The following is a 16,031-nucleotide window of genomic DNA, read 5'->3' as shown; positions in this document are numbered from 1 at the left end:
TTTGTTCCCCAGCCACAGTGCACCGTCTTTCGTGCAGTCCCTGGCTAGTAGGGTGATTTTGGGGTTAATTCTTACGTCCTACCACCACTCGGGAATCTCCAAGCTGTGTCGTCTGTGCCGTTAGGGTCGCTCAGTCTGCTGCCAGACCGCAGCTCCGTGTGTCTCCTTTTTTGGTATTTTCACACAAATTCTTCTGGTAGTTGGGGTTTAGTCCACTTATGTATCCTTCCCTTCAAGGCTCAGGGGTCCAAGATTATCTTCTGTGTCTATGTTAATTGGTTTCCCTTTTCTTTGTTGAAGAGCGTCTGTGCATTCCTTGTGCCTAGTCCGCCATCTTGCCAGAACTCCTTCTTTTCTAGAATAACTTTGTTCCTAATCTGTTTTGAGTACCTTTATGTTCAGCCTTGGTTATTCTTTTTTTAATCCCCTCTAGGAAGTAAGAAGAAAGAAAAGGAAAGGCCAGAAATTTCTCCTCCATCTGATTTTGAGCACACCATTCATGTTGGCTTTGATGCTGTTACTGGAGAATTCACTGTAAGTTTACCTAGTTGGGGCTCATTTGTGGGTGCTCAGACCTTTCCCTTCACTATTGAGTTCGAAGTTATCTTTTCTATTTTTGTTAATTGAATGCTGCCTGCTTATTTACTTTTTATAAAAATGTGGTTGGATGAATCTTTTTCCCTAGGGATGCTGAGCTAATTTATTATAATTATGCAAAATAGGTTTAAGGAAAAAGGGCCTTTTAGAATTTAGTCAAGCCTACGATTGTGTACATTGATTTTTCTCATGTATGTTGATAGTTATCTCTGGAAATTGATTTTAGTAGAACAATTCTAAAAAAAAACCTAGTTTTGGAATATCTTGTTCATAGGGCATGCCAGAACAGTGGGCTCGATTACTGCAGACCTCCAATATCACCAAACTAGAGCAAAAGAAGAATCCTCAGGCTGTACTGGATGTCTTAAAGTTCTATGACTCCAACACAGTGAAGCAGAAGTACCTGAGTTGTACTCCTCATGGTAAGACATCAGATAATGGTGAAAGGCTCATTAGATGGCATTCTAGTGAGTGTTGTGAGGCACTTCTAGATAAAAAGATTGTCTCTGGAAAAATAAAAAGCTTGGCTATACTTCTTGTCTTTGTTTTTCCCCCTGTATACACTCTGCCTTTTGTAAACTTCTTGGGATAGCTCTTGTGTATAATTTGGGTTCTGGGGATTACATTAACCTAGTTTTGTTTAAAAAAAAAAAAAGGAGTTCATGGATTTTTTTTCTGATTTCCATGTTGCTTTGAATGACTTCTAGCAATAGAAGAGGAGGATGCTGATACATAGTAGAAATAGATTGTTGGATGAAGGTTGTTTTCCTGTGTAAATGCACAGACTTTGAAATAGAAATATGTTTAAGTCCATTCAAAAATTGAAACATCAAATATACAAATGAATAAAATAACATAAAAGGATTTACACCTCAGAGCTGAAATATTAAAAAATAGTTTGTTTGTTCTAATTCAGTCCAAAACTCAACCCACTGCTATTGAGTAGATTTTGACTCATGCCGTCCCTGTGTGTTACAGAGTACACCTGCTCCACAAGGTTTTCTTAGCTGTAATCTTAATGGATGCAGATCACCAGCCCTTTCTGCTATGGTACTGCTGGGTGGGTTCAATCCACCAACCCTTTAGTTAGTAAATATATCCTTAGGAAAAGGTCAGACTTGTCTCTGGAATTTCTGAATCAACTAGTAAGCCTATGGAAATTATTGAGGTTTTTTAAAAATCAACGTTGTCCAGGAAATAGTAGATTATTTTCATCTAGTAGGACCCCAGGTGGTAGTGTTAAGCACTAAGCTGCTAATGGAAAGGCACTAAGCTGCTAATGGAAAGGATAGTAGCTAAACCCACCACCACTCTGTGGAAGAGAAATAAGGCAGTCTGCTTTCTTGCAAACCCTAATGGGGCATTTCTACTCTATGCTGTAGGGTGGTTGTGAGTTGGAATCACAGCAATGAGTTAATTGTTTCTCTTTTGTTTTATTTTGTTTTCATGCAGTATATACATTAAAGTCTCTCAGCATTTAAAAAACAAAAGAAAACTTGTTCTTTAAAACTCCAGAATGAATATTTTTGCATTGAGTCTTTAGTAATTGCCTTCAGCAATTTGCTTTTTTCTTGATGGAGATTTATGTGAAGAATTTTATTTTGCATAGTTGACATTTTCTGAATTCTGTACGTTCCTGTTAGGGAATTTTCTGGAGACAGATTTTGTGAATAAACTTCTGTTTTTATTTTAATAAATTCATATTGACAGGTACATTTTATTATACACTTTCAATGTAAAATTTTTATTGAGGTATAATTTACATGCTATAAAATTCATCCATTTTAAGTGTATGATTCCATAATTTTTAGTAACTTTACAGAAGTCCATTTAAGATTTGATATTCTTAGTCCTTGGCCTTGTATAAAGTATTCCTGATTGAATACTTGTATTGTAATTTTTCTCAGTATTCAATTCAACTTAAAATGAAATCAGTCTAAGAACATTTTACTTGCTCTGCTTTTTTTTTTTTTTTCTTTTTGCCCTTTTATCATATAGAAGTTGTTTTATTTCTTGAATTAACTTAACATTATTTTATGTTTCATATTCAGAGAAAGATGGCTTCCCCACCGGAACACCAGCAGTAAGTTAATACATTAGTTCTTGTAGCTTTTGGTTTAATTTAAGTTACCCACAACAAATCTCAGTTTTTATTTCTTTCTCTAAAATAAATTGTAGCCATCAGAAATAAGTAACTATATAATTTATGTGTTTAGCTAGCCACTTTATTAGTTGAAGAAGTCATATTAAGTAAGTAGAATTTCTTTGATAAGATACTTAAAGTAACTAAAATTTATAAGGACCTTTAGAGCAATTTAAGTGTCTCAGGAATGTTTTCACATAAAACATGAATACAAGGAACTTGATAGCATTCTCCTCTTTCTTCTTGCCTGTCCTCCTTCTGATAGCATTCTGTTGAATATAGGCTATAGACACACACTGGGCAGTTGAAAATTGTCAGTCTTATGAGTTGTCTGAAACCTTGTCTGGGTTATCCTTTAAGCCCAATTACCACCTGGAAAGAGTTGTGTTTTATTTTCAATTCCTCAGTTAGGAAGAAACAGTCTTCTGGAATTACATGAGGACTACATGTAAAGGCTTTAGCTGGCATATACTTGGCATATAATAAGCTGTTCTTACAGGTTAATTCTTTCCCCTTTTTTTTCCACTAGCCATCACCTTTTCTGGTGAATCTGGCTATTTTAAATGACCCCAAACCACTTTGACTTCTACAGACCCCAGAAGATCTTTGTTTTTGGTCTTTTATTAACAAATGGTTTACTTTCAAGACAATGTATATGTGTGTGAGCTTATTAGTAGTCCTTTCTTAGGAATATTTTATATTTGCCATATAAATTTATTTCATAAACTTACTTTGCCTATACAACTCTTATATAGGATTTTCTTTACTTTAAAAATAATTAGATTGGAGCAAGTGAGGTTTTATCAATTTGAAAGGAACTGTTAAATCCATTTTCTTAAGTAGTGATATTTTAAGTTACTGTTTTTCTTTTTCTTTGACTTGTCTTCCTTACTTTGCTCATGTGATAAATGCAGCTGAATACCAAGGGTTTAGAAACATCCACAGTAGTAACAGAGGAAGATGATGATGATGAAGAGGCTGCTCCTCCTGTCATTGCCCCACGACCAGATCATACAAAATCAGTAAGTGTTTAATCAGTGAACTAGCTGTGTTTGTGCATGTATGTTTTGAAATCAGCAGTCTGTATTTGACATTAAATGATTTCTAATGATTATTTTTTTTAAAAGCTCCCAGACTTAAAATATTTTAATATAGTAAAACATAACTAGGAGATCTTTACTTCAGGATGACTTATCAAAAAATAAGCTTTTCTTCTCTTTCTAAATTACACCTTCCATTTTAGAGAGTCTGTTTTTCTTGCTTTCTCTGTGTATCTCAGTGCATATATCTACTATATCTAAAACTTAGATCTTAATCTCTTACTCAGATTATGTACTATAGTATTACATCTACTATGTTAAATTTTTCTCAAAGCCTCAGGTCATTTAAGAGGCTGCTGAGAATGAAATTCCTCAACAGCTAGTGGAGAAATTTAACAATCAAGCCTGCAGATGGAGATAGAGGAGAGGAGCTCTTATGAGTCTTGTCCTTCTCCCTGTACTAATACTAGTAAAGGTCAGGCCAGGTTCTGTGCAGTGGAGTGTGATGAGTTGGCAGCACAGTTGAAGCTAAGGCTTTGAGGACTGCATTAGATCCTGAGCTCATGTTAGAAGGTTCCATTGTCTTTACCCTTTAGAACTAATTGTTTGAAATGAAATGGTAGAAATGATATTCATATAAAAACTAATTTCTCTTGTGTAATAAAACCATGATTTTTAAACTTGTCCTTCCTTTTGCTACATTTTTTAGCATGTCATAATATATGATGTACCAAAGAAAATGTGCTTTCATATTTCTTCTACATGTCTTTTATAGCCCGATAATACTATGCTCATTCTTCAGAATGGTGGAAAAGACAACTTAGTTTTGCTTAAAAATCGACTCAGTAGTGTTCCAGTAAGCATATCTGAAAATATTTTTCCTCAAATCTCAGTAATGAGCTTTCTCTCTGCAGATTTACACACGGTCTGTAATTGACCCTATTCCTGCACCAGTTGGTGATTCTAATGTTGATAGTGGTGCCAAATCTTCAGACAAACAGAAAAAGAAGACTAAGATGACGGATGAAGAGATTATGGAGAAATTAAGTATGTTGACTATATTTTGCATTATTCTTGACGTGTTAGCAGCTCTTAAAACACTTGACTCAGGTGGATTTTAATTCATACTATATATTTTGGCTTAATTCATAAAGAATAAATTGTTTAAAATAATAATAATAATGGTTTTCTTATAGGAACAATAGCTTAAACTAAAATCTAGAGAAGCCAAAATGATACTCTTCTTTGCTTGATTAATAGTCCATTTGAAAGATAGCATGTGTTGACTAGTGAGCAATGTCTCTGCAGGAGTAAGTACCTTTGGAAACAGAACTTTTTCCACTGAGGCCAAGTCTAAAGGACAGTAGTTGGAAATAGTGTAAGAGGAGGTTTGTATACATTCATGCATGCTTATAGGATTTCTGTGAGTTGGAATTGATTCGATGGCAGTGGGTTGGGTTGAATTGGGTTTATAGCTTCTCAGTAGGAACCTACAAAATGTCCCTAAATAATGAAATAGAACTTCCTGTGTAGATATGTGTATAGACATAAAATCTATTCCAGGGAAAATATTTTCTCTCTTTGCCCTTTTAATCTGTCACTTATCATTGGCCTAGATAACAAGCATTGGAAATAATGTACACAGTGCCAGGGAGAGGGTAGTGATAATATCTGACTACAAATCCACTCAAGCTATAGTTTGAAGATAAAGACCACTAACCTAGAAAGGTCAAACAAAATTACTTGACAAATGAGTTCTTTAAAACATTTATATTCTGTGCATTTATTTGCTCTTGAATTCTCAGTGCTTTTGATTACAAGGATGCTTTTACTCTGGTATTGTCTACCGCTCCCACCAGTTGGCAATGAGTCGATTCAACTCATGGGGACACCATGCGTGTCAGAGTAAAAGTAGGCCCCGTGGGTTTTTCAGTGGCTGGTTTGTTGGAAGTAGATCACTATGATTTTATGTCCAGCATCGTGATTCTAAAACCTGTCCCTTAGCCTTGACTTTGTGGACTTGCCTAAAACAGATGTTTGATTAGTTTGTATTAGAATAATCTTTATAGTAATCAGTGCTTTCCTAAATATATTGAAAAAAACAGGCTGTGCTTGAAGAGTCGGAAAAGCCATTTAGAATTTATCCTTCATTTTTATTTCTGAAGTAAATAGTGTGTTGTTTTTCAAACATATTATCTTTGAAACTTAATACTATATTTTAAAACTAGTATTCTAAAACTGGTGGTGCTTATTAAAAGAAATAGTGATAACAAAATTAATTTACAATTTCAAAATGCTTGACTACACTTCCAATTTTTGTTGTTGCTTAAAATAGGAACTATTGTCAGCATAGGTGACCCCAAGAAAAAATATACAAGATATGAAAAAATTGGACAAGGGTAAGTATTTGTGATTGTGCTACATGTTACCATAATGTTCAATCTTCTAGATGTACCACATAATGTCTCTGTGATCTGTTGACCTTGAGCACTTAACATAGACTAGGAGCAATACCCTTGGGGATTTGTGGAAATTAATAATAATAATGCAGTTATTTCTAGGTACTGTTAAAAAGAAAACTGTGCTAGTTATAGTTAGTTTTGATTTTACATTACCATTTCTTTTTATGTATCATTACTCCTTGGCAGTAAGGAGTTAGATGGATGCAAAATTGTCTACAAAATTTATTTTAAAGGTAATATACTGCTAGATTATATGCAGTGAAAATACAGTCTAATTATATCATTATATCTTGATCTTTGATTCTACTAATCCTCTGATTTTTGTCCAGTAATTGGTATTTTTAAAGTTCACTATGTGAACTTTTTTTTCATTGCTTGAGAGTAGGAGCTCTGGTAGCATAGTGCCTAAGGCACTTGACTGCTAACCAGAAGGCTGGTGGTTCAAATCCACCAGCCACTCCTCAGAAGGAAGGTTGGGCAATCCTACTTCCGTAGTGATACTGCCTCGGAAACCCAAGGAGGGGATAACAACAACAATGTGAACTTTTTTTTCATTGCTTGAGAGTTGTCTTAGTTATCCACTGCTGCTATAACAGAAATACCACATGTGGATGGCTTTAACAAACAGAAATTTATTTTCTCACAATTTAGGAGGCTAGAAGTCAGAATTCAGCGTGTTAGCTCTAGAGGAAGGCCCTTGTCTCCTTCAGCATCTGTGGGCCTGGTGTTCCTTTGCGATCCCCCTATGTCTTGGCATCAGTCTTTTCTTGGATGCAGGAGGTCCTCAGCACAGGGACCCCGGGTGATTCGCTCATGGCTCTTCTTTCTTGGTGGTGATCAGGTCCCTCCATCTATACTTGCTTCTCTGTCCTTGTAAATAAAAGTGTGACTTAAGGAGAGGTGTAATTGTGTCACATCCTCTTGTAAGTCTGTGAATCAAGGATACATACCTTACACTGATCTTGTCTCATCATTCTGTAGATTTATAACACATCATAGAATAATGGAGGACAGCCATACAACACTAGTATTCATGGCCTAGCCAATTTGATACATATTTTTGGGAACACAATTCAGTCTATGATGGGAAAATGACCACCTTGAATTTTTTATTATTACTAATCTTTGAAAAGAGTTGTGTGAATTTAAAAAAAAAAACTTTAACCTTTTTTGAAAACTTCCTTAAGAATTTCTTTTTAAAACTAAATTCTATTGCAGCATTGATTTTAATAGCAGAAGAATAGAAAATGATCTTAATATTCATGAGCATGATAGTGGATAAATTATAGTATGTTCTTATACCCAAAAAAAAACAAACTCATTGCCATCGAGTCGATTCTGACTCATAGCGACCCCCTTTGGGTTTCCAAGGCAGTAAATCTTTACGGAAGTAGATTGCCCAGTTATCCTTCTCCTGGTGGGTTTGAACTACCAGCCTTCTGGTTTGCAGTCAGATGCCTTAGGCACTGTGCCACCAGAGCTCCTTATATATTTTTGTAGCAGTGGAGATAAGTAAATAAGAATAACATTTATCTCTGTGGAAGACCACAGATAGAATGTTGAATCAGAAACCAAATTACTGAAAAATACATATAAGTGAAACCATTTATACGAAGTTAAAAATTATTCTAAGCATATTTTGTAGGAAACGCAGCTATGTCCTGTGTAATTAAAGTATAGGGAAATGCATGGAAATGGTGCACATCACATACAGGATCACCATCAAAGTTAGATTACCTTTGGGAAGAGGGATAATGCCATCAGAAAGGGCACATAGGAACCTTCGAGTGTGTTTTTAATGCTTTACTTCTTAAGCTGGAAAGTGAATACATGGATGTATATTACATTTTTCTTTATACCTTTTTGTAGTTCTGAAATATAACAGTTTTCTAACATTTTTGCTACAAGATTGCCTCTCTTTTTAACTTTTAATTGTTCTTTACTCCTTCTTTAGTTGTTAATTATAAAGTATTTGGATATGAAAAATGAGTGATTTGGAAACCTTAAATCTGATATATCTCTTTTCCTTCTAGGGCTTCTGGCACAGTTTTCACTGCTATTGATGTCGCATTGGGACAGGAGGTAGCCTTTTTTCCATATTTTTCATATTTCTGGGTTTTATTAAAGTAGCATTTAATACAGGAGGAAAGTAGATAAAGCTGAGAATAATCAGTAGAAATCTTTTCTTAAGTTGAGTATGTCTTAAGAAATGCTCTATATAATTTTATAGCGTTTCTCTCAGTTGAGGGAAACAAAGAAGGAATTATGAGTATAGTTTCCTAAATAAAAAAATCTGTTAAATCCTCTTCCCAGCTTAGAATGGAAAGAGGATTAATTCCTGGTGCTAGGCTGACATTGTGTTGGTCAGTCAGCTTCAAGATAAATCTAAAAAATATTTAGACTCTATGTATTGCAAAGCATTGTACACAGACACTATGGAAGTAAAAGTACTGTCTATGGGTAAGTTATAGTCTCTTGTAGAATACAGTATATATACAGTAAATTATGAACTGATTAGTGTATGTGATTTTCTAAAAGAATCCAAAAACTTGTTCTGAATTGTTTAAATTTGTGTTTCCATTACAGGTTGCTATTAAACAGATAAATTTACAGAAACAGCCCAAGAAGGAATTGATCATTAATGAGATTCTGGTAATGAAAGAATTAAAGAACCCCAATATAGTTAACTTCTTAGACAGGTAAATAATGAATATTTCTAAAATGTAAAAATAAAAATGTATATTTTAAGTTTCACAGTTTGGGAAACTAGTCACTTAAGTTAAACTAGAATAGAGTATCAATGCTGAGAATTAAGCTTAAAGGAGAAGGAAGAGAGAGAAAATAACACATTGCAGTTTAGCAGGTCCTTTTCCTGTCATTCAGCAAGTGAGAGAAAACAAATAAATAGTGGTTATTGCATATTTATTACAAATGATCAAAAGCAGAAATGATAAACAATGTGATTTATGTCTTGATTTGAGAGCGAGTGACCAGCCACACAGTTCTTAAACTTTTAGATCAGTTTTTTATTTCAAATGCTGTCCATCTTGGGCAAGTAGTATGTATAGTAAAACCTCATTTAACTTGGGAATTGATATCAAAAAGCAGAATAGAATATTATGTGTGTTATTACAACTGTTTTTTTTTTTTTGTTTGTTTGTTTTTTTAAGCACCTCGTGTATGTGAGTGGAAGAAAAATAGAAATAAATAAAAATGAGAATAATGGTTATATTGGAGAGAGAGGATGGGTAATTTTCTTATTTCCATACATAAAGTTGTTTAGAATGGGAAAATATATAATATCTTTTTAGAATTTAGCCCTAGTTATTCAGACAACCATGTTCATAGAAAATATATTTTCCAGGTACTTGAAGATTTAAACCAAATTTTACCTGTTCCTAATTTTTAGTTGGGCATGACACTTCATCTTTCTGAACCTGTTTATATGCTAAAATGTGAAGCCTAATCTATGTCTGAGGAGCTCTGGTAGCATAGTGCTTAAGGCACTTGCCTGCTAACTAGAAGCTGTCGGTTCAAACCCACCAACCACTCCTCAGAAGGAAGATGGGGCAATCTACTTCCTTAGTGTGATATGCCTTGGAAACCCAAGGAAGGGTAGCTGTGAGCCATGGCACATAACAACAACAACGAGAAGCTTGGTGATTAAGATAAGCCATAAACCAAAAAACTAAGCCACCAAGTCTGTTCTGACTCATAGCACCCCCATTGGTTTTCAAAGGTTATAAATCGTTGTGGAAGCAGACTGCCTCATCCTCCCGCAGAGTGACTGGTGGATTTGAAATGCTGAATTAGCGGCCAGAGTATCTTACCCACTACACCACAAGAGCTCCTGAAGATAGCCATAGGCGTTGGAATCATTCGTACTTAAATTAACTTCAGATGCTGGTTCTGTCACTTTCCAGCTATGTGACCTTTGATGAGTAACTTCTCTAAGCTTCGGTCTCTTTCTCTGTAAAACAGGACTAAAAATTCCTACCTTATAAAGTAATTTTAATTGAAACAATCTATATAAATACTCAATTGGGAGCACAATTTAACTTTAAAATCATTAAAGGTAATCATAATGACTATCAGTTCTTTTTCTTTACTGTTAACATAACTTCTTTCCCATTTTCATCCTAGCTCTCCAAGCCTCAATTTTGTTATTAAAGTGCCTAGCATTTGAATTCTTCCAACTTCTGATTAGCTATTTTTGATTTTATCTGAATGATCAGATAACCAGGATTGTTAGAATGTTGTGTGAATTGCCTCTGAACTCAGGGTACTTGACTCTGTGTCCTTATCAGCAGTGGCCTTAGAGCTTTCTGGCAGCCCTTTGATTCGTCTAGAGGTCTGTTTAGGAGCTCTGGTAGTGTAGTGCCTGAGACATTTGACTGCTAACCAGAAGGCTGGCGGTTCAAACCCAGCAGCCACTCCTCGGAAAGAAGGTTGGGCAATCTGCTTCTGTAATGATACCCAAGGAGGGGTCACTGTGAGTCAGGTTCAACAGCAGTGAGTGAGTGAGTGAGAGTTCTGTTTTGTTTACCTTGATCTCCTGGCAAGTGGGCTCTCACTATAGCTTGTGCTATCCATTTTTAAATAACTTGTCCTTGAATTTTATTGATTTAACTAAACTTCAGGGATTGGCATAGAGAAAGGAATGATTTCTCTTAGAAAGAAATATTAATTTAGATGGCTTTTATTGAAAATAGTCAGTAGAATTAATGTTGGCAGTGAAATTCTTCAACAGTGTCCAGTGTTTAGAAAACGTAAAATTGTGAGTGTATTTTTTGTGTTCTGTTTTTAGTTACCTGGTGGGAGATGAATTGTTTGTGGTAATGGAGTACCTGGCTGGTGGGTCACTTACTGATGTTGTAACGGAAACCTGCATGGATGAAGCACAGATTGCTGCTGTATGCAGAGAGGTCGGTTTGCTCCATTTCTGATAAAGTTGTGGTGATGTGGGTTAGCAAAAGATGGAAAAAAAGGAAAGTTTTTCTGTACAGGTAATGTTTATTGTGTGAGATACTTTCTGTGGACACATTCTCTTCAAGGTATCTCCATACCATTTCATCCTACATGTGAGTTCCCTGCCCTTTCCTCCACGTGTCAGATAATTTTGGAAGTAAGGATCTATGAAAGCCCTGTTCACAGATCAGTTTCGGTAGAGGGTGATCATTATAATTTATCATCCCAACCAAAACACTTTTGTGAGTAGAAGGGATTGTTATTAAAAATACTCCATTCACCAGTGGAAATTAGGACTATCCCAGGCAAAGCAGGACACTTGTTCACCTTATATTTCAATAAGTCTGCTTCTGGCTTTATTGACTTCACTGACGGTGAAGAAACCAGTTGATTCTTTATATTAATTAATGAATTTCTGGACAACAGTTTACTTAAACCAGTAGAATTCTATCAATTTGCTCTAAGTCAAAAACAAGCCTTCTTTCCATTGAATCTTTTTCTACATTTCAGACTTAAGTTAATGTTTTTCTTAATGTCGTTGATAACTACTTCTAATATCAAGGAATCATTGTCACAAAGGCCAAAATTGTAAAAGTTTATATAAGACTTGTATTTTCAGTTAGTTGGCATTCAGCAATTCTACAGTGGCACATAAATGACTTACAGATTTTTTTCATGTAACAGTATTTACACGTTAATGTTTGCCTTTTTCAGAAAGCTTTTATTGAGGTGTTTTAAAAAATGTATTCTTTGACTTTTTTGTCTGAGACCTGTGCTTTATGTATATTTAAATGGAGGAGAAAGTCCTGCAAGCCCCCTCCCCTTTTTTCCCTTGACTTTTTATTGTGATTTGGGTGAAAGTGAAAATTTTTAGTTCGTTGTGCTCCTTCTTTCGGGGAGAAGAATGTAAGAACTGGTATTTAATAGTCATGAATATGATAGTCCCTAAAAAAGAATGTTCAGTGACTTATAAACTTAACAAGAATTTATCTATTTACACTTTTTTTGCTTTTCTAATTTTTTTCTAGAATTGATAATAAAATTAATTATTTTAGGAATTTCTCTAATTGCCATTAACTTGAGTTTTCTTCCATACACGAAAATAGAAAATTTGTGAAACTTGTTTCTATTTATTTGTGAAAGTATTTTTTAGGGATTGTTCTTTTCTGAAATCTGCTTAATTCCTGGAAAATACAGTGTGATAATACATAGGTCATCTGTTTTTTCCTTGAATGAATATAAAAATACTTTGAAATTTTTAGTTATTATAAATGATAGGCAGACTACTTGTTTTACTCTGATGGGAATAAGACATAAAAACACAAGTAATTTTTTCCAGCTTTACGATTTATGCTTGCAGCTGATGCTTGAAAGCATAGGGGCAAGCACAAAACGCTGGAGGAGCCTAGAAATTCTATATACCCCCATTATTTTAGAACTTAGAACATGGGAGACTGACATCTTAGGGTTTCAGTTAATCAGTGGCAGAGATCTGACTAGTTCATAATCTTCTCTGAATTTAGACTCATATACACAGAACACAGAATTAGAAGAGTCAGATTTGGAAAAAGGACATATTCGTAGAATGAATAAGTCGCCCTTTTTCTATAGCAGTGAGCCACAAAATGCCATTATACCTCTTGCTCTTCCCCGAATCTTTAAATTTACTTTGATAGTGTCGTGCTTTATAATTCCAAAGGCTATAACCAAAAACCAAACTCACAGCCATGGAGTTGGGTCCAACTCATAGTGATCCCTCCTTGGGTTTCCCAGGAGTATCACTATGAAAGTAGATTGCCCAGTCTTCCTTCCAAGGAGTGGCTCATGGTTTTGAACCTCCATCCTTCTAGTTAGCAGTCAAATACATCAAGCACTACATGATCAGAGCTCCTTCCAGAGTCTTTAGTATTTAACAGTATCGTAAAGTCAGAGGGTAGAGAAGAGGAAAATAATTAATTAAGGCATCTTATATTCGTAACTTTGCAAATGAGAGGATATTTTTTCTTTATTAAACTGCCTTCTGTAAACTATAACTATTGAATATGAGCCTCCCTTAGACTTGCCAGGGGCTATTTCATTGATAGGTGTTTTTCTTCTGTTCAGTGTTTACAGGCACTGGAGTTTTTACATGCTAATCAAGTGATCCACAGAGACATCAAAAGTGACAATGTGCTTTTGGGGATGGAAGGATCGGTTAAACTTAGTGAGTAATAGATGAACAAATAATATGTTTATCTTATAATTTCCTGCCTTTTTGTTTAATTAAATGAGACAATTCTGCTATTAATGTTTTTATGCTTTAATATATGGTGGGGACGGGAGTGTAGTAGTAGTAAAGAATATGGACTCTCAAACTGGAGAGTCTTGGTTTAAATATCAGAACTGCCACTACTTGCTGAGTAATTTTGGGCAAGTTAATCTCATTGTGTCTGTTTCTTCATTTGTAAGATAAGGAAACTAATAGTATCTGTCTCTGAGAATTCTTCTGAGGCTTAAAAGTCTGAAGCACTGAGGAACAGTACCTAGAGTGTCCCAGTGATGGTGCTGTATTTTAGAGGTGAACTTGAATTTGTCTCTGTGGTCTGTTAGATATTTTTTTCATGCTATTCAGCATTTTTTGGATTCTGTAGACCATGGCCTAATTAGGGCTATGTGACCCTGACCTCTGGAATGATGAGGGAAAAAGATCCCAAATAAACCACTTTCTATAATAAATCATCTATCTCAGACAAGGCATAGTCATTAGGGGGGAAAAAAAATCTTTATACTGCACTGGCTATACTCTGTTTCATTTCTAACCTTCCCCCTGGAGGAGTCAAAAGGAATACTTTTTGAGGTTTCTCTAAACCAAAAACCAAACCCACTGCCTTCAGGTCAGTTCCTACTCTTAATGACTCTAGGCCATGGAAACAATGCCACATAGAATTTCCAAGGCTGTAAATCTGTAATTACAGACTACCTCATCTTTCTCCCACAGAGATGCTGGTGGGTTCAAACGGCCAGTCTTTTTCTTAGCATCCCAATACTTTAACCAGACTGCTGCCAGAACTTTTCAGATGTTCAAAACTCAAGACATTTCTTAGATCAAGAGATGTCTTAGTTATATAGTGCTGCTATAATAGAAATACCACAAGTGGATTGCTTTAACAAACAAACATTTATTCTCCCATAGTTTAGGAGGATAGAAGTCCAAATCCTGGGCGCTAGCTCTGGGGAAGGCATTCTCTTTCTGTCAGCTCTGTGGGAAAGTCCTGTGTCCTTTCAACACCTGTGAGCCCTGTGTCCCTTGGAGATCTCTGTGTGTCTTGGCATCAGTCTTCCCCTGGATCTAGGAGGTTCTCAGAGCAGGGACCTGGGTCTTAAGAGCACTACCTCACTTCAGCTCTTTTTTCTTGGTAGTAGTCAGGTCCCTCCATCTCGGCTCAATTCTCTCTCCTTTTATTTCTTATAAGATAAAATGTGATGCAGGCCACCCCCCAGGGAAATGCTGCTTACAGGGCTATGACCTGTTTAAGGATATTGTATCTCACCCTGATCCCCTTATAACTGATTATCTGATCATATCATGGGGGGGGCGATAATAACATCATTACATAACTGCCAAACCACTGAGAACCATGGCCTAGCCACACTGATGACACACACTTAGGGAGGACACAGTTCAGTCCTGACAAGGGACCAAAAACTTGTTCTTCCTTCTGCCAATGGCTTTGACTCCTGCTGCAACATTTCTTTTTTAAGCTACACCCTCCAAAGTTTTTCATCCACAAGAAAGGAGGTATATAGGTTCTTTGAGATAGTCAAGTATAAGATTAGTAATCTTAAAATATTTTTAGTGGGCAAGTTAGAAATGTGCATTCTCATACATTTATGGTAGAAACAAATGTAAAGTGAATTAGACTTGTTTTGGTTAACAGTTTGACCTGGCTCTACCGCTTATTAGATGAATCACCTCGGGCAAGTTATTAAAAAATATGTATACCTCGGTATTCCCATTTGTATGATGGAAATGTTGACAGATGTACACATTTCATAGGATTATCAGGAGAAGTAGATATGTTCATTTTTATAAAGCACTTTAGAACAGTGCCTGGTGTGTTTTAGCTGTTAATACTGTTATTTGAGCCAATGATTGTTCCTTTAGGACTCAGTTCTGTAGAATTACTGTACAAATAAATATACAACAATAAGTACAAGGATGTTGTCTGGAACATTGTTTGAAAAAAGAGGAAAAATGGAAAAAGTCCTAAATGACAAGCGATTAGGGAATGGTTAAATAAATTATGATATTTTTATATCCTGTAATATTTTCTAGTTATAAAAATGAGGTAGATCAATGTGGTAATATGGAAAGATCTCTGAAAGTCAATTCCTTTTTTAAAAAGGATAGTTTACAGAATATCTTCTTTAGGCAAAAGAAACCAAAAGACGGATGATAACAAATAAGTAGTATTTGTGCATAAGTGAGTTCATAACAGAAGGTCTAAAGTTTATACCTAATTGTTAGCAATGGTTATATATGAAATAGAAGGAGTTTCACAGTGGAACAGAGGAAAAGTTCTAGATACAAATCCTGACTTTTCCATGCAATTTACATTGGGTACTAACCTTTTACATCCCGCTTCTCAGTTAAAAAAATAAAGTTGTTGGAATAGATCAGTGCTGGTGATGTCTTCATACATAGATCATAGTTAATGCATTGTTTTTCTAGGCTTGCTTCTAAGTTGGGATGCTTAATGATTCTAGCTTTTCTTTGTTTTATTCAAAAGTAGTTTCTACTTCCTGACTTTTGCCAATTTACTTCATTTAGTCACTTTTGGT

General features: G+C 35.3%; 1 protein-coding gene across 1 annotated transcript in view; it reads left to right on the top strand.

Moving 5' to 3' along the window:
• The window catches only part of PAK2 (p21 (RAC1) activated kinase 2), a 55,185-nt gene that overhangs the window by 30,292 nt on the left and 8,862 nt on the right, over window positions 1–16,031 (top strand). The window contains exons 2-11 of the mRNA XM_007957103.2: window positions 434–534; window positions 872–1,019; window positions 2,649–2,680; window positions 3,655–3,762; window positions 4,695–4,827; window positions 6,116–6,179; window positions 8,276–8,324; window positions 8,829–8,941; window positions 11,050–11,167; window positions 13,314–13,413. Coding sequence (XP_007955294.1) covers window positions 434–534; window positions 872–1,019; window positions 2,649–2,680; window positions 3,655–3,762; window positions 4,695–4,827; window positions 6,116–6,179; window positions 8,276–8,324; window positions 8,829–8,941; window positions 11,050–11,167; window positions 13,314–13,413 — 966 coding nt within the window. The remainder of the gene's footprint in view (window positions 1–433; window positions 535–871; window positions 1,020–2,648; window positions 2,681–3,654; window positions 3,763–4,694; window positions 4,828–6,115; window positions 6,180–8,275; window positions 8,325–8,828; window positions 8,942–11,049; window positions 11,168–13,313; window positions 13,414–16,031) is intronic.

Source organism: Orycteropus afer, unplaced genomic scaffold (genome assembly GCF_000298275.1).
Source record: "Orycteropus afer afer isolate SDZICR_OR568_19922 unplaced genomic scaffold, OryAfe1.0 scaffold00703, whole genome shotgun sequence".
Lineage (NCBI taxonomy): Eukaryota > Metazoa > Chordata > Mammalia > Tubulidentata > Orycteropodidae > Orycteropus > Orycteropus afer.
Note: the sequence above shows the minus strand (reverse complement) of the source record. Positions and strands in the feature narration are given on the sequence as shown.